The 24,830-nt window shown below is 35.1% G+C and overlaps 1 protein-coding gene and 1 long non-coding RNA gene across 2 annotated transcripts; one reads left to right on the top strand and one right to left on the bottom strand.

The window, feature by feature from the left end:
* Window positions 1-1,848: 1,848 nt before the first annotated feature.
* LOC141404567 (uncharacterized) lies at window positions 1,849-12,082 on the bottom strand. The gene is made up of 2 exons (XR_012413049.1): window positions 12,029-12,082; window positions 1,849-2,300 (listed from the first exon to the last, which is right to left on the bottom strand). It is a non-coding gene; the product is annotated as an uncharacterized lncRNA (long non-coding RNA).
* On the top strand, window positions 2,286-12,163 carry LOC141404566 (uncharacterized). Its single transcript, XM_073988028.1, has 2 exons — window positions 2,286-3,150; window positions 10,362-12,163. Exon 2 carries the CDS (start codon window positions 10,364-10,366, stop codon window positions 11,375-11,377), a length of 1,014 nt encoding a protein of 337 aa, XP_073844129.1. The 5' UTR covers window positions 2,286-3,150; window positions 10,362-10,363; the 3' UTR covers window positions 11,378-12,163.
* Window positions 12,164-24,830: the final 12,667 nt, after the last annotated feature.

The raw sequence follows: 24,830 nt of genomic DNA, 5'->3' as shown, positions 1-24,830 counted from the left end.
AAATCGATTTGGACCTTCGAGAGTTATTCTGCGCACCATTTTAGGGAAATATTTTGTAGTCTTGTGGGAAAAAGGAATGGACCAATATGACTTAAAGTCCGATTGATCCGTTCTCATGTGCTCGAGCCCGACAGAAGAACGAACTGGACTAAATCGACGCCAAATTAGTTGAAGCGGCTTTTGTCGAAAGATATGAGAAGTCAAAGGTCATTATTTCGATGAGATACATTTTTATCGTTAGCCTATAGGCCGAAATTACCGCAGATTTTAATACCATTTAACCAATATTTGAGCATTAATTTCGTTTACGGTTGTTTTCAGCTACAACTTTGTTAATGGTATGAAAAAAATTCTGGTGGGTATGCTACTTATAGCAGATATTAGCACTTTATGACGCACAACAATAAATTTTTCTCCATTAAATAAATAATAAAAAAAATTAAGGTAGTAAAACAATTTTCTAACTGGTTTTAGAGATATACTCCACGGAAAACACTTGATATATAGTACACTTTGTCCAGTAAACATGTCATTTCATGCACTTCCAATCCGCACAATAATAAACTCGTAATTTTTTGAATACAGAATGAGTTGAAAGCCTCAAGACCTTTACGAGTATATTCATTATAGAATTCCTCAACCCTTTATTTTATGATAATGAAATTACATGAGATAAAGAAGTAATTCAGATTTTACTGGAAGTTTTTCTCAAAAAGAGTATACAAACAAAAAAAATTTAAATATTTCTTAGACAACTTGTTCATACAGTACATTTTTAGTACATAACCTTCAGAACCCAGTGCCCCCCCGCCCCCCTGCGTACGTCCCTGCCATAGGGGTTTTTTTCAACTTTCGAGCTGTTTTCTCAATAAGTATGGACTTGCCTCTGAAAAAACTTTTACTGTCGTAATTTAGGCATCTCATGCGAGTTGCTTCAACACAAACTAAATTGATTCGAGAACAGGTCTTAAAGTGAATTTATCCCAAATTTTGTGTGGAAGGTACCCGAAAGGGTGGACAAATATAGTCCATATTGGAACCTGAGCTGTATGTGATAGATATATTAGGATGTGTAAAGTATGGACAAAATCGGTAACTCCCATCAAGAGTTATGGTGCCCACAATTTTTCCGAACATTTTTGAACTTTTGTGGGAGAGGTACCTGAAGGAGTGGACCGATAAAGCTTATCTTCGAATTTAAACTATGTTTGGACAAAATATTACGAAGGCCAAATTTTGGACCGAATCGGCAAATCCGTTCGAGAGTTACCTTGCGCTCCATTCACTACACACGGTGTTATAGGGGCTTTTTGCATCTTTCAGGCTATTTTTTAGGAAGTATAGACTTGTCCCTGATGAAACTTTTACCGTCGTATGGGGGGCAATGAATACAAGATGCTGCAACAAAAATTAAAGCGATGTGAGAGCAGGTCCTAATCTGAACTTATCCGTTTTTTGTGTGGGAGGTACCCGAAGGAGTGGACCGATTGAGTCCATTTTGGAACCTCATCTAAAAAATCCACGTCTATTGAGCTATTAATCTTTAAAAAAAAATTCTTTAAAAAAACCCACGTTTATTGGGCTGTGAATCTTTGAGAAATATTATATTGAAGCTGTACATGAATGTCCAAAAATTTTATTATAAAGGTGTGCTATTTTGTTGCCCATTAAGTGTGCTATTTATTTGGTACACTACTGTAGCATAGCGGTATGCTTTTAGTACATACACACATACCAACAAGCAAGCGAGAACATAATTTGTATATTTTGTCATTTCTGTTTCTGCATTTCCAAAACCATTGGAATGCAAAACAGGTTTTATGTGGCGATGCAAAACAGAAGAAAGTCAATCGAAGTTTGAGCATCAAAACGATCAACACGCACCACCCCCGTCGTGACGAAGTGAGAAGTACAAAAGTGTTAACTTACAAAATATTATAATTAAAACATTAAAGTGAATTTGCATAAAAATCAAATCCTAATAATCGAATGTGTATAAACAATATTGTAATTATAATTTTATACCTGAAACAAAAACATATAATACTTACCGTGTTAAAAACATACATATACCTGAATAGTACAAAAAACCATAAAATACTTACCTTGTGAATTTCCTTATACTTACCTTTGTACATAAACCTGCTACTTACCTTTGATACATACCTAAATACTTACCTTTTTTGAAACATACGAAAAACCTGTGAAAAGAAAAATATTTATACTTACCTTGAAAACCAATTCCTAAATACTTATCTGTGAACACCTAAATGCAAAAGAAACCCATTGTAAATACTTACCTTGAAAATCTATCAAAATTATCAATAAAGTTGAATTAAAAGTTGAACAAAAAAAAACATAAAATCTTTTCTATGGAAAAAAGTGAAAAAAGGTAAAGTGCTAAACATTTGGTCCATATCGAGCCAGATAGTGAAGTTAAGAAATCTTAACAATTACAACAAAAATAAAATTTGGAAAAAAAAGAAGTTTGTGAACAGTGAAAGAAAAAATCCTACAACAACAAAAACACACAGTGGAACAGTGAAATTACAAAGTAATTACAACAAAACAGAGAATAATTTTTGGAAAAAAAGAATAAATAATTTGAAAAAAAACCACTAACATTTTACAAATACAGTGAAAATTGCAACACAGTGGAACATATCAGTGGAAGACATACAGTGGAACCTAAAACAAAAGAACAAACAAAAAAGTTTAAAAATAGATTTTTTCAAATTAAACATTAAATTTTCAACAATATACACACAAACTACCAAGTGATTAAACAAAAAAATATTTTACAAGAAAAAAAAAAAATTAAAATTAAATTTGTTTTAAAAAATACTAAACAAAAAAGTTTACATACAAAAACACAAATATCAAAAAAACCAATTACACTGAAATCAAAGTGAACTATTTCCAACAAAAAGAAAACTAAAGTTTGTAAAAAATAACAAAGACAATTTCTACACCACAAACCAATATCTACACAAACAAAACAATAAAATCTAAACGTGAATTCCGTGACGCGTAACAAAACAACAACAAACAATCAGTTGGAGAGTTGGCGCAGAGGAAAAGGCGGACGGACGGACAAGAGGTTAAACCCCCACCCATACTTACCTAGACCCTATAACCAAGCATAGCAAAGTGAGTACAAATAAGTTTTTTGATTTGGAGCGTGGCATCAAAAAAGGAACACAGGGTACGGCGAATTTTGACTCCCGACACTGTCCCTTTATACGATAACTCGCTATTACATCACAACTTGACACCTTTGGATGCAAAGACCCAAGTTTTTTACATAACCCTAGAAAAGAGGACTGAAGTTGACCCAGCAAACGTGGGAACACACACATACGTCCACACATACACACACAAACACATACAACGTAGTGAAATTTGGGATTTTGTAACAAAAATTTTTCAATTTATCCACATAAATTTCTAAAAAAGGTAAATTTTTGTGTAAATTTGGTTAGATCATTTTGTGGAAATCTAACAATTTACAAATACATGCACAGTTCAAGCATAACATAGTGGAATTTTTGGAAAATTCTCTCAATTTTGGAAATTTTCTCATGCATTTTTAAATACAAGAAGAAAAAGAGAAATTTTGTGGAAAAATTGGAAAGTTTAGTGAGAGACTTGTGGAAAGTCGACCTTTTCGCTCATACATATTTGTCCGTCCGTGAAATAATTTGGAAATCTTGCTCACTGACCCGCCATAATTTTTTGGAAAGTCAACATACATTTGGAAACTATATCATTTTTGGAAGCTGATATTTGTTTTCACGCTTCTTGACACAACACAACAAACATTTTATTGGAAAATAACCTAAAATTTACAAACTCATCGTGGAAAAAGCACATATTTATCAAATAATTTATACATAAGCGCCATATTGATTTCCCAATACATCAATTTTGGGAAATTGGAAAAAAAAACATTTTGCGCCTTTTACGTACATAAGCATAAGCGTTTGGTGGACAAGCGCCCAAAAATTTGAGGTTAACTAACCTAAACATTCGACACTTTAAACTTTTTCTTATCTTATGAAAATTTATATAACTTTTGATACTCATACATTTTTACAGCATCTTTGAAATTTTTTGGATGAAAATTTTTGATTTAGACACAAAATATTTTCGTCTTTTTTGCAAATAAGCAATATTTTGTTGAAAAAATTATTGATTTTAAATTAATTAATTTTTAATTTTAAACCATTTTGAAACAACAATACAACATTCTAAAGCATTTTTCGCTAACAATTTGGATTTTTTGGACCCAAAATAATTCACCTTTGAAATTGTTTGCTGGGATTTTGCTCTGGCTTGACTCGTTTCTTTACTAAGACATTTTTGTTTCCACCCAAAACCAATTATTATTGGAAAAAACATCAAATTTTCGTCTGTGTTTAAAGCGAAATCATTCTCTCAACAATTTATTTACAAAAGCGTCACTAAAATAGTTGTTGATTTAGACAATTATTCAAAAAACAACTGCGTACAAAAAATCATTTCACTTTTTCTGATAAAATTTGCTGTTTAACTAGGGTTTTATTACAGCCTTGTTATTTCTGCAATTTGCTGTTCTTTGGGACTTTGTTAATTTTCTGGATAACCCAACACACATTTTTCTTCGACTTATTTTTGGAAATTTTTTTTTCGGATTTTGATTGAAATTTTTCGACCTTTCAAAACTTTTTCTTGCGTTCTTTGAATGAAAATATTTGGCATCAAATAATTTTAATTCTCTGTACTCACATTGGAGAAAACATTTATCGTACTCCACAAAACATTTACTCTACTCTACAAAATATCCAGTTGTCGTGAATTTATTTGGGAATTAACATCAAAATTTTGCTAAGACAAAATTTTCTGATTCTGTTTTTTACCCAATAACAAAAAGGTTTGACCCTTTGATTGGACTACTTTGTCATTTCTTGCGACTCAGCAAATTTGTTCTAAAGTCAGATCTAATTTACAAAGAAAGATGGCCAAACTTAATCGTGAAAAATTTGTTAACTGTCTTAATGATTTAAAAGATTATGCAGCGATTTTAAGTATAGCAAACACAGAAGATGATCTTCATAGATTAGAGGCATCAAGAGTTCAGCTAGATTCGGTTTATGACAAAGTAAAAAGAGCGTATGAAGAATGCAGGGATCATGTCCCAGGGGAAGGTGAAAAGGAAATTGACAAAAATAAGCTAAGAACTCATTATCTAGAAGCTATTGACATTTACAAAAATGCTGTAGGAGCGATTAATGGGCAAATTCAGTTAGTTAAGCAGAAAGAAGCAGAAGAAAAAGTTAAAAGAGAATCTCAAATGACGCAAAAACTCAATACTGAAGTAGAATTTACACCTGTTTCAAGACTTCCACCATGTGACACAGACACATTCAGTGGAGGTTACAGCGAGTGGCCTACGTTCCGAGACCTCTTTACAGCGATATATATTAAAAATTCAAAACTAAGTAAAGTTGAAAAACTCTTCCATTTGACCCAGAAAACAACAGGAGAAGCTAGAGAGATAGTCAGTCATGTCCCACTTACAAACGATGGCTTTGAGTTAGCGTGGAAGAATCTCACTGAGCGATATGAAAACAGAAGGATGCAGGTCAACGAGCAAATCAAAATTCTTTTCAATTTACCCCATATAGCGTTTGATTCAAGTAACACAATTCAAAAACTTCAACGTACCATTAATAGTTGTATTCAGACTCTTGAGACTCTAGAAGTTGATGTAAAGGGTTGGGATCCTATCCTTATTTATCTTTGCTCCTCAAAACTACCTCGATCTTTTCTAGAGGAATTTGAAAACTCTTTGCACGACAGCAAAACTTTGCCCACCTGGGAGCAGGTAAACAAATATTTGACCCATAAATTCAAGACATTAGAATCTGTAGGAAATATTAAGCCTACAAGTACAAAATACACTCAACAAAAAACTGATTTTAGTAAAAAATCAAAATTTGCAAACAGTTTCCATACTAATACTTGGCCAAATTCACAAAATAAGGGGGGTTCGGTGAATAAACAAACTTCGAATCAACAACAAAAGACTCAAAATACGCAAAATTGTCCACTTTGCAAAGCAAATCATTTTATTAGAGATTGTTCTCAGTTCCTAGGAAAGTCAGTAAATGATAGAATTCATTTAGTCAAGATCTCACACCTTTGTTACAATTGTCTTTCGTCTAATCACGGCGTCAAAGAATGTAAAAGTCGGTTTGGTTGTCGTACTTGCAATATGAGACACCATTCCATGTTACATAAGGGAACAGACACCCAACAACAAACCCAGAATTACAACTTAGCAAGAGATGAAGTGCGCCCTAGTACTAGTGCTTCAGCTCTCACAACCACAATACAGTCCACAGAACCACAAAACGTTACAACCTTGACTCTACAAGAGCATAGAGTTTTCGAACATAACCCTAGTGCAACTTTGCTTTTCACTGCTATAGTACAGGTCGAAAATAGAGGACAATCATATGATGCCAGAGCAATTATTGACCCTGGATCACAATCTACCTTTATCTCTGAAAAACTTCGAAACAAATTAAAATTGCCTACCAAGAAAAACCTTGTTCATGTTACAGGACTTAGCCAAATCGTCTCAGAAACTTCTACAAAATCTTGTCTTTTCACTTTGCGTTCTCGTTTAGACCCTAGCTTTGAATTAGATGTATGGGCACCAGTTTTGAAGACCCTTCCGTCTAATTTGCCTTCACAAAATATTGAAAAGAGTAAACTTACAGATATTATTGGTCTTAACTTAGCAGACCCGAAATTCCACATAAGTCAACCTGTCGATCTTCTCATAGGAATGGATATAGGACCCTTAATCTTCGAAATAGGGACTCCCATAAAATCTTTTGGCTCATTCTTAGCGCAAAAAACAGTATTCGGTTGGATAGTAGGCGGTCCAATACCCGAAACCACTAGAAATCCACATAACATTTCTTTGTTTAACACCACTTCAATCGAAAAGATTATTACACGTTTTTGGGAGGTGGAAGAGCCCCCAAAAAGAGTTTTGAGGTCAGAAGAAGACTCATTCTGCGAACAAAACTACCTAGAAACAACAAAACGAAATAAAGATGGGAGATATATTGTTACCCTACCTTTTAAAAATTGTGAGGAGCTCGGAAATTCTCGTAATATAGCCCTCGCACAGTTCTATAGAATGGAGAAAAAACTTTCAAAGACTCCAGAAATCAAAGACTCATATGACAAAGCGATATTAGAATACTTAGAGCTGGGACATATGAGAAAACTTTCACGGGAGGAAATAGATCAGACCCCAAATTACTATCTGCCGCACCATGCGGTGATTAAACCAGATCGATTGACTACTAAACTTAGGGTAGTATTCAATGCGTCAAGCCCCACGTCAAATAGAAGAAGCCTCAACGATAATCTTTTCGCTGGACCCATACTTCAGCAAGATCTTGTTTTGCAAATATTAAAATGGAGGTTCTTCAAATATGTTTACAATGCCGATGTTACACAAATGTATCGTCAGATTCTCTTGGATAGAAATCACACTCGTTATCAACGAATTCTTTTTAGGAAATCTCTTTCTGACCCAGTGGAAGATTATGAGCTTTTGACAGTCACTTTCGGAGTGAACTGCGCTCCATTTTTAGCACTCCGTACTCTCATGAAATTAGCAGAAGACATAAAAGATATATACCCTAGAGCTGCTTCAGTTATTTTACAAAACTTATATGTTGATGACGTCCTAGCGGGAGGTCATTCCATACAAGAAGCATTAGACTCTCGCAAAGAATTAATTTCTGCCTTTGATTCAGCAGGTTTTCAACTTAGAAAATGGACTTCAAATGAGCCCAAAATAATGAAAGACTTGCCAAGTGATCACCTTTTGCCTCTCAATTGGCTAGATCTGTCTGAAAATGATTCTACCAAGACCCTAGGTATCAGATGGAATATTTCGGGGGATAGTTTTTCAATCCCATCGCCTTCTATAGAAAACAAGATTAACTATACAAAACGGGAAGTTCTATCTACGATTGCCAAATTGTTTGACCCATGTGGTTGGTTAGCTCCAGTAATAGTAGTAGCCAAATTAATCATGCAACAAATTTGGTTAGACAAAATAGACTGGGATGACACTCTCAAACCCATGACACTTTTAAATTGGCAAAACTTTGTTAAAAACACTTTCTCAATTGACGTTATCACTATTCCAAGATGGATTAAGTACACACCAACTAATCAAATTGAGATTCATGGATTCTGCGACGCGTCAGAGAGCGCGTATGGCGCGGCCCTCTACATTCGGGTAGAAAATACCAATAAAAGTGTTGACACATTTCTCCTAGCAGCAAAAACCAGGGTCGCACCGATTAAAAAGATTTCCTTGCCACGACTTGAGCTTTGTGGAGCTGTACTTCTCTCTAAATTGGCCTCTTCAATAATATCAAATCTTCAGATGTCGAATATTGAATCTTATTATTGGACAGACTCCACAATCGTTTTAGCTTGGCTTAAAAAACCACCGTGCCATTGGAGTACCTTTGTAGGTAACAGAATTTCAGAAATTATTGAAAATGTTGGTAATGATCGATGGCGTCATGTTGACTCTGAGGCGAATCCCGCTGATGTAGCAAGTCGCGGATGTTCACCGATCGATTTGAAAACACATAATCTATGGTGGCATGGACCCCAGTGGTTAAAATACCAAAAATCTATTTGGCCCTCAAATAATATTCCGTTAGATACGAACTTAGAAGAGAAATCAGCTAAGGTTCTCACCCTTACAACCATTACTGATGATGCCAGACAAGAACTTTTAAAGAAAGACCCTTTGGTAAATTTCTCAAAGTTAAACAGAGCATATCGAGCATATGCATGTGCTATTCGATACTACAAAAAACACTTACGAGCTTGTCCCGATTACTCCCTTGAAGAGATTCAACAGGCTAAACGTCTAGTTATCATGGTAACCCAAAAATATTATTTTGAAAACGAGTACAAGTTATTGCAAAGAAAATCTAAACTTCCATCTAGTAGCGGTCTTGTTTCTTTAAATCCGTATCTTGACTCAAATGGCCTTATTAGAGCAAATGGTCGCCTTGTTCAATCACCTGCCTTAACAGAAAATGAAAGGCATCCCATCTTGTTACCATATATGTCCAAGTTATCGCAACTCCTAGTAGAATTTACACACCAAATAACTATGCATGGTGGAAATCAGCTCATGACTCGAGTCCTACGTTCAGAGTTCTGGATATTCAAACTGAAAGTTCTAGTGAAAAAGACTATTCATAATTGCAAAATTTGCACCTTGTATAAGAAACACAGTCAAAATCAAATCATGGCTTCTCTTCCGCCGGAGAGGACTTCTCTAACACGACCCTTTTTCAATACTGGTGTTGACTTTGCCGGCCCTTTCAATATCAAAAACTTTACTGGTAGAGCGTGTTTAATAACGAAGGGTTACGTATGCGTTTTTATTTGTTTCGCCACCAAGGCAATCCACCTAGAAGTAACTAGCGATCTGTCGACGCAATCATTCTTAGCTGCCTTCACTCGATTTATAGGTCGTAGAGGTTGTCCGGCGTGTGTATACTCCGATAACGGCACCAATTTTGTCGGTGCCTCCGAATTACTCAAAAAAGATAGAGCAGAATTTATGAAAAATCTCAGTTCACAAGCTATTACCCAAAATTCTCATCAAAACTTAGAGTGGAAGTTTATACCTCCTGGCGCTCCCCACATGGGTGGATTGTGGGAGGCCGGCGTTAAGTCCTTTAAGACACATTTACGTAAAAGCTTTCCGAATCTTAATTTTACTTTCGAAGAATTCACTACAATATTAATTCGTATTGAGGCTTGTCTGAATTCAAGACCCTTGAGTCCAGCCAGTGACGACCCTAACGACATAGCTCCCTTAACACCAGCTCATTTTCTCATTGGGGCACCGATGTTAGAGCCAGCAGAACCGGATATTTCCGATTCCGACCTTTCATATGTTAATCGCTGGAAGCGACTTAAAATAATTTCACAACATTTTTGCCATAGATGGAAACATGAATACTTAACTGAACTTCATAGAAGACATAAATGGAAATACCACAAAGACAATTTAAAAGAAGGCGATCTTGTGGTCGTGAAAGATGATCGCTTGTCGCCAACTGAATGGAAGTTGGGGCGAATTGTTAAGACATATAAGGGGGTGGACGATAACATTAGAGTGGTAGACATCAAAACTTCGCTTGGCATCTCTAGTCGACCCATAACCAAAGTTGTCAAGCTATTTACCGACTGACTAGTCGGACCCTCTTTTCTTAAAAAACTTGGTACTCCTCTCTCTCTTTTAATTACAGATATGGCTGCCTACCTCCCACACAATAATTGGGATGAAGAAGAGGAGGAAAGACCCCCAAACAGGCGACAACAACAAAATCGCCCACCACAACCAGAGCAACCTCAACAACAGCCAATCCAACAACAACATCAACCACGTCAACAACATCAGCGTCAGCATCAACAACAGCAGCTTCAGCATCAACAACAGCCACCAAGACGACAACAATCAAGAAGCCGATCGGGTCAGCGAGAGGAAAGAAGAGATCGGCCGAGTTTCTGGCAATATGCCTGCGGGCTCTGCCAGGATGATCACGCAATCGTGACATGCCCCAGGTTTAGAGAGCAGTCTGCTTTTCAGAGGTACGAAACCGTTGAACGGAGAGGGTACTGTCGGAACTGTTTGGCCCGTAGTCATCTGGCACCGGACTGCACCAGTTTGACGAGCTGCAGAAGGTGCGACCACCGACACCACACCTTATTACATGGGGCCCCACAGTTAGATAACACCTTACAACCAGCTCCCATTGTGGTGCCTTCATTCTCTTGGGATTTGGTGTTCGTCCCCACAGCCCTTGTGCGTGTCTCAGCCGACAGTGTAGATACTTGGAAGACTGTACGAGCACTCATTTGTCAGTCGGCCACGATGTCCAGAATGGCCTATTCAACGTTCCAAAGGCTTGGTCTCAGATCGATAATATATCAGAGTCGCCGATTTGCTACATTCAAGATTATGGCCAGGAACATAAACGGCACGTGGGCTTTAAAAGTAAACGCCCTTATTACCGATGAATTGCCACGCAGACCCTATTCCGACCCTTTGTTAGAAGACCCTACAGGCTACTTTGCGCCGCAAGCTCTCGCTGACCCCGATCCTCGCAGCAACATTCCCATTGATTTAGAGTTGGGAGCCGATACATTTTCTGCGATTCACCAGGAGGGCTGTACACCGGCTGGCATTGGAGATGTGAAGGCGTTCAACACAAAATTAGGCTATGTATTTTCAGGCCCAATTAAAAATATGCCTACTAATTAAACTCTTTTATTCACAGATATCACGGCGGGGGAGGCATGTACATGAATGTCCAAAAATTTTATTATAAAGGTGTGCTATTTTGTTGCCCATTAAGTGTGCTATTTATTTGGTACACTACTGTAGCATAGCGGTATGCTTTTAGTACATACACACATACCAACAAGCAAGCGAGAACATAATTTGTATATTTTGTCATTTCTGTTTCTGCATTTCCAAAACCATTGGAATGCAAAACAGGTTTTATGTGGCGATGCAAAACAGAAGAAAGTCAATCGAAGTTTGAGCATCAAAACGATCAACACGCACCACCCCCGTCGTGACGAAGTGAGAAGTACAAAAGTGTTAACTTACAAAATATTATAATTAAAACATTAAAGTGAATTTGCATAAAAATCAAATCCTAATAATCGAATGTGTATAAACAATATTGTAATTATAATTTTATACCTGAAACAAAAACATATAATACTTACCGTGTTAAAAACATACATATACCTGAATAGTACAAAAAACCATAAAATACTTACCTTGTGAATTTCCTTATACTTACCTTTGTACATAAACCTGCTACTTACCTTTGATACATACCTAAATACTTACCTTTTTTGAAACATACGAAAAACCTGTGAAAAGAAAAATATTTATACTTACCTTGAAAACCAATTCCTAAATACTTATCTGTGAACACCTAAATGCAAAAGAAACCCATTGTAAATACTTACCTTGAAAATCTATCAAAATTATCAATAAAGTTGAATTAAAAGTTGAACAAAAAAAAACATAAAATCTTTTCTATGGAAAAAAGTGAAAAAAGGTAAAGTGCTAAACAGAAGCATTGAAAAATATTAAAAAAAAAAACAAGTAAGAAAAGTCTATAGTCGGACGGAGCCGACCATGGGATACCCTATACCACTATCCCTGGACAATCGCACTCCACAGAACTTCTTTTCAATGATTGTGAAAATTTAATTATCAAATATCAGAGATGTAATGTATAATACTTATGACCAAAACCAAAAAGTTATCTAGCATGACAAAGACATTTTTGTAGCAGGAACGGAAAATTTAGTTCACACAAACTAAAATGTAATGAAACCCACTTATGTAGTACTACTACTTCCGTTGTTTAACCGCGCTATTGAAATTTTTACCAATTTCACACTAAAGTTTCAGTCCATTTAACCCGCTAAGTATTATCTGATCTTCACGTTGGTTTGTACGCTTCTTCTTCATCATAAACTCAAACTTTGTTTAAAATTTTGCGGGTTATTATTTTGACCTACAGAGCCGCTACAAAATTGGTTAAAATTTTGTTTTTGGTCCATTTCATCCCCTGAACATTTCACGATCATCAGCAAAAACTAATCATTTTTAATCTGGGCCGAACCCAATCTCCTTAAAAAAAATTGTTACAATCGGTCCATAATTGCGGCCTTAAGCTTGTTTACAATTTTTAATGGACGGACACACATAGCTAAATCGCTTTATCTCGCCGAGATATGAATTTTGGCATACCATATAAGGGGTCTAGGGCGAATATTTCGTGGTGTTACATAAACTTTTGGAGAGACAATATGTAGCATGGGATAAAAATGTGGATCTCTACACAGAACCCATTATATATTAGGCAGTAGGTCCGTTATCTAGCAAACACTTTATTGCAATTTACATCAGAGGAAAGGTCAGTAGTTTTTTTTCCATATGTAGGCTACTTTGCGAAATATATATGTCCTCAAGGAATTAAAATATCGACCAAAAATAAAATTTTTATATTTTTCATACAAAAGTAATGGTCCCATTTCACCCGCCAAAGAATATCAGATCATCATTCAAAATTGTAGGCATCTTTTTCGACCTATACTCTTACCCAGTGCAAAATTTCGTGACTATTGATGTATAGTTGCGACTTCTAGCGTGTTTATTATTACACCACAAACAAATAACGGGATATATTAGGCTGTAACTCTGTTACTGATCATGCACACCAACATAATTGGCATCAATTGAAAGGTCAAGCGTTCTACTTTCAAGTATATCTCACTTGTCCCGAATGTCACTTCCAGGAATTGAGATATAAGCTGTATATTAAAAATTTTCACAATTTTCACACAAAAGTTTTGGTCCATTTAACCCTCTAAATATTATCCGATCGCCATCTCAAATTGCTAGCTTCTCCTTTGTGATATACTCTTACCTTATTTTAAATTACGCGTTGATCGGACTATTATTGAGACCTACAGAGCCGCTAGAAAATTGGATAAATATTATGTTTTTGGTCATTTCACCCGCTAAATATTTCACGATCAGTACCAATAAGAATAGGGATCTATTCTGATCTGAACCCGACCTCCATACAAAATTTCGTGACGATCGGTCCATAATTGCGGCCTGGAGCGTGTTTACAATTTATAATGGACAGACGGACGGACGGACACACATCTCAAAATCGCTTTATCTCGTCGAGATATGAAGAATGGTATACCACATTGGGGGTCTCCGACGAATATTTCGCGGTGTTACATGAATTTTTACCAAAACAAACTTATAATACCCTTTTCCACATTGTGGTATAGGGTATAATGATTGGCTTGAACCGTTGAGAAATATTTAAAAAAAAAATTTATTGGCTTTATTTAAGAAAGTATTATTTAAAAATATCCACATCTATTGCGGCTGATAAGCCTTGAAAAGTATTGTTTACAAATGTCTACTAAAAAGCAGAGCAAAAACTAGCGTCATGCCTATAGTTATGCGCTATATTTGTGACAACTCAGGCATGTTATGATGTAGTTGCTGTTTTAACAAATCATTTATACGTCGAGACATCCACCGTCGAACCGCAGTTGTAAAGTGTGTGTGCAGCGCTGCAATTATTCGATTGTTTAGATCGACTGCAAATTGTGTTGTATTTAGCTTTACATACCTATGTGGGGTTGAGTAATATTTGTTATTATTAGCTTTTCCAGGAAGAGGGATTTTCCTAGGTTTTCTGGCATATACAGTGGACCTTTATGAAAATATTGTTTGACTGTTTTTTTTTATAAAAATTGTTTGCCCTCAGAGCAGATAATGTATCATGTTATCTGCACTCATATACATAGATGTGTTTATGGGAATATAACTTATTGGATTTGCCAGATTTACATTGCAACACACCCCGCTGCACGCAACTTCAAAAAAATCCAAAAAAAAAATCATTCTTTCTGAACCAAAAGATGGTTGAAAAATATTCTTTAAAAAATCCACGATTATTTGTCTGTGTGGTTGAAATAAAATATTCTTTAAAAAGTCCACTCTTATTGGGCTTGATTTTTATACCCTATACCACAATGTGGAAAAGGGTATTATAAGTTTGTTTTGGTAAAAATTCATGTAACACCGCGAAATATTCGTCGGAGACCCCCAATGTGGTATACCATTCTTCATATCTCGACGAAATAAAGCGATTTTGAGATGTGTGTCCGTCCGTCAGTCCGTCCGTCCGTCCGTCTGTCCATTATAAATTGTAAACACGCTCCAGGCCGCAATTATGGACCGATCGTCACGAAATTTTGTATGGAGGTCGGGTTCAGATCAGAATAGATCCCTATTCTTATTGGTGATGATCGTGAAATATTTAGCGGGTGAAATGGACCAAAAACATAATATTTATCCAATTTTCTAGCGGCTCTGTAGGTCTCAATAATAGTCCGATCAACGCGTAATTTTAAATAAGGTAAGAGTATATCATAAAGGAGAAGCTTGCAATTTGAGATGGCGATCGGATAATATTTAGAGGGTTAAATGGACCAAAACTTTTGTGTGAAAATTGTGAAAAATTTTAATATACAGCTTATATCTTAATTCCTGGAAGTGACATTCCGGACAAGTGAGATATACTTGCAAGTGGAACGCTTGACCTTTCAATTGATGCCAATTATGTTGGTGTGCATGATTAGATAACAGAGTTACAACCTAATATATCCCGTTATTTGTTTGTAGTGTAATAATAAACTCGCTAGAAGTCGCAATTATACATCAATCACGAAATTTTGCACCGGGCAAGAGTATAGGTCGAAAAAGATGCCTATAATTTTGAATGATGATCTGATATTCTTTAGCGGGTGAAATGGACCATTACTTTTGTGTGAAAAATATAAACATTTTATTTTTGGTCGATATTTTAATTCCTTGAGGACATATATGGTAACATGGGGCGCCTTCGCCAAGTTTATGTTCAAAATGTTCTCATATCGACACCGTTCAAGTTTTTTCAAATATTATTTTGGTACAAATATTAGCATATCTTGGCTATAAGTTTTGATATATAAATGTTTATAATGTTGTTTTTAAAATATTATTTTTTAGAATTTACAAAATGTCTAGAAAGTGGCGAAGCCTCCCCACCCATGGGGCACCTTCGCCATCGATATTGAACATTCTCCAACGGACTCTAAAACTGTAATTCACCATACTTCTTCCTTAAATATCAACATTATGCTAAAAAGGAACATGTTGTCTATTGAATAATCAAAAATGATTTGAAAATTCACAAAAAGTAACCGATTCTAGCGGATAAATGAAGTAGGTACCTTGAATTTAGGTACAAAAATCATAATATAACTAAAACAAGATAAGTTTAGGATAATATTTTATTTTAACTTCACATTATAGCGTGGTATATCTATGGTATAAAAATTTAACATAAACATGATAAATTTCTAACATTAAACCACCACGCCCTTATCATGGCGTAGGCGCCCCACCCCTTATATATTTCATAATATTAATATATTGACATTTGCATTTGCAGTTTTTCATGCGAATTATTGGCATTTATATTCTTCAGTAGTTGTCTTCTAACGGTATAAAATGTGTTTTTGATATCACAAAGGTAAAGAAGATATCTCAAAAAATACCTACCATAATTATTATTCCCAATACCCTGAAAACACAAGACCACGTGCGTCCGCTATCATACCGATGACACAAGTGCCATCTTTTGGGAGATGATAGATCTTCATTAAACTCACAATTTTGCCTTTAACGGATTTTTTCTAGCACTTATATTTTGCGAGAAAATCGACGCTGGCGGAGCCGCCCCAGTGGCGAAGGCGCCCCATGTTACCATATATATTTCGCAAAGTAGCCTACATATGGAAAAAACTACTGACCTTTCCTCTGATGTAAATTGCAATAAAGTGTTTGCTAGATAACGGGCCTACTGCCTAATATATAATGGGTTCTGTGTAGAGAACCACATTTTTATCCCATGCTACATATTGTCTCTCCAAAAGTTTATGTAACACCACGAAATTTTCGTCCTAGACCCCTTATTTGATATGCTAAAATTCATATTTCGACGAGATAAAGCGATTTAGTGATGTGTGTCCGTCCATTAAAAATTGTAAACAAGATTTTAAGGCCGCAATTATGGACCGATTGTAACAAATTGTTTAAGGAGGTTGGGTCCGGGACAGTATAGATATGATTAGTTTTTGGTGATGATCGTGAAATGTCTACGGGATGAAATGGACCAAAAACAAAATTTTAACCAATTTTGTAGCGGCTCTGTAGGTCAAAATAATAATCCGCAAAATTTTAAACAAAGTTTGAGTTTATGATGAAGAAGAAGCGTACAAACCAACGTGAAGATCAGATAATACTTAGCGGGCTAATGGACTGAAACTTTTGTGTGAAATTGGAAAAAATTTCAATAACAAACAACGGAAGTAGTAGTACTACATAAGTGGGTTTCATTAAATTTTCCTTTCCTGCTACAAAAATGTCTTTGTCATGCTAGATAACTTTTTGGTTTTGGTCATAATTATTATACATTACATCTCTGATATTTGGTAATTAAATTTTCACAATCTTTGAAAGAAGTTCCGTGGAGAGCGTTTGTCCAGGGATAGTGGTATAGGGTATCCCATGGTCGGCTCCGTCCGACTATAGACTTTTCTTACTTGTTTTTTTTTTTTTAATTTACGTTTTTTGGTCTGTAAAGCCTTCGTTATTTAAAAAGTCCTCGTTTATCAAGCTGTGAAGTTTTGAAAAGATATTCTTTAAAAATCCACGTATATTGGCCAGAGCAACCCTAAAAATATTAAAAAAATCCACGTTAATTGCCCTGTGAAGCCTTAACAAATATTCCTTAAAAAAGCCACGTTTATTGGTCAGTGGGTCGTTAAAAATATTCTTAAAAAAATCTAGGTTTATTGGGATGTGAAGCCCTTGAAAAATATTCTTAAAAACATATACGTTTATTGGCCAGTGAAGCCATGAAAAATATTTAAAAAATCCACGTTTATTGTCCTGTAAAGCCTAGAAATACATTCTTTAAAAAATCCACTTTTTATTGGTCAGTAAAGCCTTAACAAATATTCTTTAAAAAATCCACATTTATTGGGCCTGATAAGCATTGAGAAGTATTATTTAAAATGTTCTAATAGACAGCCGAGCAAAAACTAGCGTCATGCCTATTGCCATGCGCTACATTTGTGATAACGCAAACCTGTTACGTTGCTGTTTTAAACAAATCATTTAGACTGCCAGACATCCGCCGTCGAGCCGCATTTGTAAAGCGTGTGTGCAGTGCTGCAATTATTCGATTGTATAGATCGACTGCAAATGGTATTAAAAGCATTTTGTCTTTTGTATGTGGGGTTGAGTCATATTTTGATTATTAGCTTTTCCCGGATACGGGATTTTCCTAGTTTTTCCGACATGTTTATAGTGGGCCTTTACGAAAATATTGTTTGATTGTTCTTTATAAAAAATTGTTTGCCATTCGCGCAGAGAAAAGTCTCATGTTATCTGCACTCATATACATGCATGTGAAAAGTATTCTTTAAAAAATCCACGTTTATTAGTCAGAGGGTGGTTGAAAAGTATTCTTTAAAAAATCCAAGTTTATTAGTCAGGGGGTGGTTGAAAAGTATTCTTTAAAAAATCCAAGTTTATTAGTCAGGGGGTGGTTGAAAAGTATTCTTTAAAAAATCCAAGTTTATTAGTCAGGGGGTGGTTGAAAAGTATTCTTTAAAAAATCCAAGTTTATTAGTCAGGGGGTGGTTGAAAAGTATTCTTTAAAAAATCCACGTTTATTAGTCAGGGGGTGGTTGAAAAGTATTCTTTAAAAAATCCACGTTTATTAGTCAGAGGGTGGTTGAAAAGTATTCTTTAAAAAATCCACGTTTATTAGTCAGGGGGTGGTTGAAAAGTATTCTTTAAAAATCCACGTTTATTAGTCAGGGGGTGGTTGAAAAGTATTCTTTAAAAATCCACGTTTATTAGTCAGAGGGTGGTTGAAAAGTATTCTTTAAAAAATCCACGTTTATTAGTCAGAGGGTGGTTGAAAAGTATTCTTTAAAAAATCCACGTTTATTAGTCAGAGGGTGGTTGAAAAGTATTCTTTAAAAAATCCACGTTTATTAGTCAGGGGGTGGTTGAAAAGTATTCTTTAAAAAATCCACGTTTATTAGTCAGGGGGTGGTTGAAAAGTATTCTTTAAAAAATCCACGTTTATTAGTCAGGGGGTGGTTGAAAAGTATTCTTTAAAAAATCCACGTTTATTAGTCAGAGGGTGGTTGAAAAGTATTCTTTAAAAAATCCACGTTTATTAGTCAGGGGGTGGTTGAAAAGTATTCTTTAAAAAATCCACGTTTATTAGTCAGGGGGTGGTTGAAAAGTATTCTTTAAAAAATCCACGTTTATTAGTCAGAGGGTGGTTGAAAAGAATTCTTTAAAAAATCCACGTTTATTAGTCAGGGGGTGGTTGAAAAGTATTCTTTAAAAAATCCACGTTTATTAGTCAGGGGGTGGTTGAAAAGTATTCTTTAAAAAATCCACGTTTATTAGTCAGGGGGTGGTTGAAAAGTATTCTTTAAAAAATCCACGTTTATTAGTCAGGGGGTGGTTGAAAAGTATTCTTTAAAAAATCCACGTTTATTAGTCAGGGGGTGGTTGAAAAGAATTCTTTAAAAAATCCACGTTTATTAGTCAGGGGGTGGTTGAAAAGTATTCTTTAAAAAATCCACGTTTATTAGTCAGGGGGTGGTTGAAAAGTATTCTTTAAAAAATCCACGTTTATTAGTCAGGGGGTGGTTGAAAAGTATTCTTTAAAAAATCCACGTTTATTAGTCAGGGGGTGGTTGAAAAGTATTCTTTAAAAAATCCACGTTTATTAGTCAGGGGGTGGTTGAAAAGTATTCTTTAAAAAATCCACGTTTATTAGTCAGGGGGTGGTTGAAAAGTATTCTTTAAAAAATCCACGTTTATTAGTCAGGGGGTGGTTGAAAAGTATTCTTTAAAAAATCCACGTTTATTAGTCAGGGGGTGGTTGAAAAGTATTCTTTAAAAAATCCACGTTTATTAGTCAGGGGGTGGTTGAAAAGTATTCTTTAAAAAATCCACGTTTATTAGTCAGGGGGTGGTTGAAAAGTATTCTTTAAAAAATCCACGTTTATTAGTCAGAGGGTGGTTGAAAAGTATTCTTTAAAAAATCCACGTTTATTAGTCAGGGGGTGGTTGAAAAGTATTCTTTAAAAAATCCACGTTTATTAGTCAGGGGGTGGTTGAAAAGTATTCTTTAAAAAATCCACGTTTATTAGTCAGGGGGTGGTTGAAAAGTATTCTTTAAAAAATCCACGTTTATTAGTCAGGGGGTGGTTGAAAAGTATTCTTTAAAAAATCCACGTTTATTAGTCAGGGGGTGGTTGAAAAGTATTCTTTAAAAAATCCACGTTTATTAGTCAGGGGGTGGTTGAAAAGTATTCTTTAAAAAATCCACGTTTATTAGTCAGGGGGTGGTTGAAAAGTATTCTTTAAAAAATCCACGTTTATTAGTCAGGGGGTGGTTGAAAAGTATTCTTTAAAAAATCCACGTTTATTAGTCAGGGGGTGGTTGAAAAGTATTCTTTAAAAAATCCACGTTTATTAGTCAGGGGGTGGTTGAAAAGTATTCTTTAAAAAATCCACGTTTATTAGTCAGGGGGTGGTTGAAAAGTATTCTTTAAAAAATCCACGTTTATTAGTCAGGGGGTGGTTGAAAAGTATTCTTTAAAAAATCCACGTTTATTAGTCAGGGGGTGGTTGAAAAGTATTCTTTAAAAAATCCACGTTTATTAGTCAGGGGGTGGTTGAAAAGTATTCTTTAAAAAATCCACGTTTATTAGTCAGGGGGTGGTTGAAAAGTATTCTTTAAAAAATCCACGTTTATTAGTCAGGGGGTGGTTGAAAAGTATTCTTTAAAAAATCCACGTTTATTAGTCAGGGGGTGGTTGAAAAGTATTCTTTAAAAAATCCACGTTTATTAGTCAGGGGGTGGTTGAAAAGTATTCTTTAAAAAATCCACGTTTATTAGTCAGGGGGTGGTTGAAAAGTATTCTTTAAAAAATCCACGTTTATTAGTCAGGGGGTGGTTGAAAAGTATTCTTTAAAAAATCCACGTTTATTAGTCAGGGGGTGGTTGAAAAGTATTCTTTAAAAAATCCACGTTTATTAGTCAGGGGGTGGTTGAAAAGTATTCTTTAAAAAATCCACGTTTATTAGTCAGGGGGTGGTTGAAAAGTATTCTTTAAAAAATCCACGTTTATTAGTCAGGGGGTGGTTGAAAAGTATTCTTTAAAAAATCCACGTTTATTAGTCAGGGGGTGGTTGAAAAGTATTCTTTAAAAAATCCACGTTTATTAGTCAGGGGGTGGTTGAAAAGTATTCTTTAAAAAATCCACGTTTATTAGTCAGGGGGTGGTTGAAAAGTATTCTTTAAAAAATCCACGTTTATTAGTCAGGGGGTGGTTGAAAAGTATTCTTTAAAAAATCCACGTTTATTAGTCAGGGGGTGGTTGAAAAGTATTCTTTAAAAAATCCACGTTTATTAGTCAGGGGGTGGTTGAAAAGTATTCTTTAAAAAATCCACGTTTATTAGTCAGGGGGTGGTTGAAAAGTATTCTTTAAAAAATCCACGTTTATTAGTCAGGGGGTGGTTGAAAAGTATTCTTTAAAAAATCCACGTTTATTAGTCAGGGGGTGGTTGAAAAGTATTCTTTAAAAAATCCACGTTTATTAGTCAGGGGGTGGTTGAAAAGTATTCTTTAAAAAATCCACGTTTATTAGTCAGGGGGTGGTTGAAAAGTATTCTTTAAAAAATCCACGTTTATTAGTCAGGGGGTGGTTGAAAAGTATTCTTTAAAAAATCCACGTTTATTAGTCAGGGGGTGGTTGAAAAGTATTCTTTAAAAAATCCACGTTTATTAGTCAGGGGGTGGTTGAAAAGTATTCTTTAAAAAATCCACGTTTATTAGTCAGGGGGTGGTTGAAAAGTATTCTTTAAAAAATCCACGTTTATTAGTCAGGGGGTGGTTGAAAAGTATTCTTTAAAAAATCCACGTTTATTAGTCAGGGGGTGGTTGAAAAGTATTCTTTAAAAAATCCACGTTTATTAGTCAGGGGGTGGTTGAAAAGTATTCTTTAAAAAATCCACGTTTATTAGTCAGGGGGTGGTTGAAAAGTATTCTTTAAAAAATCCACGTTTATTAGTCAGGGGGTGGTTGAAAAGTATTCTTTAAAAAATCCACGTTTATTAGTCAGGGGGTGGTTGAAAAGTATTCTTTAAAAAATCCACGTTTATTAGTCAGGGGGTGGTTGAAAAGTATTCTTTAAAAAATCCACGTTTATTAGTCAGGGGGTGGTTGAAAAGTATTCTTTAAAAAATCCACGTTTATTAGTCAGGGGGTGGTTGAAAAGTATTCTTTAAAAAATCCACGTTTATTAGTCAGGGGGTGGTTGAAAAGTATTCTTTAAAAAATCCACGTTTATTAGTCAGGGGGTGGTTGAAAAGTATTCTTTAAAAAATCCACGTTTATTAGTCAGGGGGTGGTTGAAAAGTATTCTTTAAAAAATCCACGTTTATTAGTCAGGGGGTGGTTGAAAAGTATTCTTTAAAAAATCCACGTTTATTAGTCAGGGGGTGGTTGAAAAGTATTCTTTAAAAAATCCACGTTTATTAGTCAGGGGGTGGTTGAAAAGTATTCTTTAAAAAATCCACGTTTATTAGTCAGGGGGTGGTTGAAAAGTATTCTTTAAAAAATCCACGTTTATTAGTCAGGGGGTGGTTGAAAAGTATTCTTTAAAAAATCCACGTTTATTAGTCAGGGGGTGGTTGAAAAGTATTCTTTAAAAAATCCACGTTTATTAGTCAGGGGGTGGTTGAAAAGTATTCTTTAAAAAATCCACGTTTATTAGTCAGGGGGTGGTTGAAAAGTATTCTTTAAAAAATCCACGTTTATTAGTCAGGGGGTGGTTGAAAAGTATTCTTTAAAAAATCCACGTTTATTAGTCAGGGGGTGGTTGAAAAGTATTCTTTAAAAAATCCACGTTTATTAGTCAGGGGGTGGTTGAAAAGTATTCTTTAAAAAATCCACGTTTATTAGTCAGGGGGTGGTTGAAAAGTATTCTTTAAAAAATCCACGTTTATTAGTCAGGGGGTGGTTGAAAAGTATTCTTTAAAAAATCCACGTTTATTAGTCAGGGGGTGGTTGAAAAGTATTCTTTAAAAAATCCACGTTTATTAGTCAGGGGGTGGTTGAAAAGTATTCTTTAAAAAATCCACGTTTATTAGTCAGGGGGTGGTTGAAAAGTATTCTTTAAAAAATCCACGTTTATTAGTCAGGGGGTGGTTGAAAAGTATTCTTTAAAAAATCCACGTTTATTAGTCAGGGGGTGGTTGAAAAGTATTCTTTAAAAAATCCACGTTTATTAGTCAGGGGGTGGTTGAAAAGTATTCTTTAAAAAATCCACGTTTATTAGTCAGGGGGTGGTTGAAAAGTATTCTTTAAAAAATCCACGTTTATTAGTCAGGGGGTGGTTGAAAAGTATTCTTTAAAAAATCCACGTTTATTAGTCAGGGGGTGGTTGAAAAGTATTCTTTAAAAAATCCACGTTTATTAGTCAGGGGGTGGTTGAAAAGTATTCTTTAAAAAATCCACGTTTATTAGTCAGGGGGTGGTTGAAAAGTATTCTTTAAAAAATCCACGTTTATTAGTCAGGGGGTGGTTGAAAAGTATTCTTTAAAAAATCCACGTTTATTAGTCAGGGGGTGGTTGAAAAGTATTCTTTAAAAAATCCACGTTTATTAGTCAGGGGGTGGTTGAAAAGTATTCTTTAAAAAATCCACGTTTATTAGTCAGGGGGTGGTTGAAAAGTATTCTTTAAAAAATCCACGTTTATTAGTCAGGGGGTGGTTGAAAAGTATTCTTTAAAAAATCCACGTTTATTAGTCAGGGGGTGGTTGAAAAGTATTCTTTAAAAAATCCACGTTTATTAGTCAGGGGGTGGTTGAAAAGTATTCTTTAAAAAATCCACGTTTATTAGTCAGGGGGTGGTTGAAAAGTATTCTTTAAAAAATCCACGTTTATTAGTCAGGGGGTGGTTGAAAAGTATTCTTTAAAAAATCCACGTTTATTAGTCAGGGGGTGGTTGAAAAGTATTCTTTAAAAAATCCACGTTTATTAGTCAGGGGGTGGTTGAAAAGTATTCTTTAAAAAATCCACGTTTATTAGTCAGGGGGTGGTTGAAAAGTATTCTTTAAAAAATCCACGTTTATTAGTCAGGGGGTGGTTGAAAAGTATTCTTTAAAAAATCCACGTTTATTAGTCAGGGGGTGGTTGAAAAGTATTCTTTAAAAAATCCACGTTTATTAGTCAGGGGGTGGTTGAAAAGTATTCTTTAAAAAATCCACGTTTATTAGTCAGGGGGTGGTTGAAAAGTATTCTTTAAAAAATCCACGTTTATTAGTCAGGGGGTGGTTGAAAAGTATTCTTTAAAAAATCCACGTTTATTAGTCAGGGGGTGGTTGAAAAGTATTCTTTAAAAAATCCACGTTTATTAGTCAGGGGGTGGTTGAAAAGTATTCTTTAAAAAATCCACGTTTATTAGTCAGGGGGTGGTTGAAAAGTATTCTTTAAAAAATCCACGTTTATTAGTCAGGGGGTGGTTGAAAAGTATTCTTTAAAAAATCCACGTTTATTAGTCAGGGGGTGGTTGAAAAGTATTCTTTAAAAAATCCACGTTTATTAGTCAGGGGGTGGTTGAAAAGTATTCTTTAAAAAATCCACGTTTATTAGTCAGGGGGTGGTTGAAAAGTATTCTTTAAAAAATCCACGTTTATTAGTCAGGGGGTGGTTGAAAAGTATTCTTTAAAAAATCCACGTTTATTAGTCAGGGGGTGGTTGAAAAGTATTCTTTAAAAAATCCACGTTTATTAGTCAGGGGGTGGTTGAAAAGTATTCTTTAAAAAATCCACGTTTATTAGTCAGGGGGTGGTTGAAAAGTATTCTTTAAAAAATCCACGTTTATTAGTCAGGGGGTGGTTGAAAAGTATTCTTTAAAAAATCCACGTTTATTAGTCAGGGGGTGGTTGAAAAGTATTCTTTAAAAAATCCACGTTTATTAGTCAGGGGGTGGTTGAAAAGTATTC

This window comes from Musca autumnalis, unplaced genomic scaffold (assembly GCF_047663935.1).
Source record: "Musca autumnalis isolate F117 unplaced genomic scaffold, ASM4766393v1 scaffold_45, whole genome shotgun sequence".
Classification (NCBI taxonomy): Eukaryota; Metazoa; Arthropoda; class Insecta; order Diptera; family Muscidae; genus Musca; species Musca autumnalis.
The sequence above is the reverse complement of the archived record's forward strand: the minus strand, read 5'-3'. Positions and strand labels throughout refer to the sequence as shown.

What these genes read in the sequence shown, in the direction of transcription:
- LOC141404566 (XM_073988028.1), top strand. Translation starts at nt 10,364, where the DNA reads ATGGCTGCCTACCTCCCACACAATAATTGGGATGAAGAAGAGGAGGAA.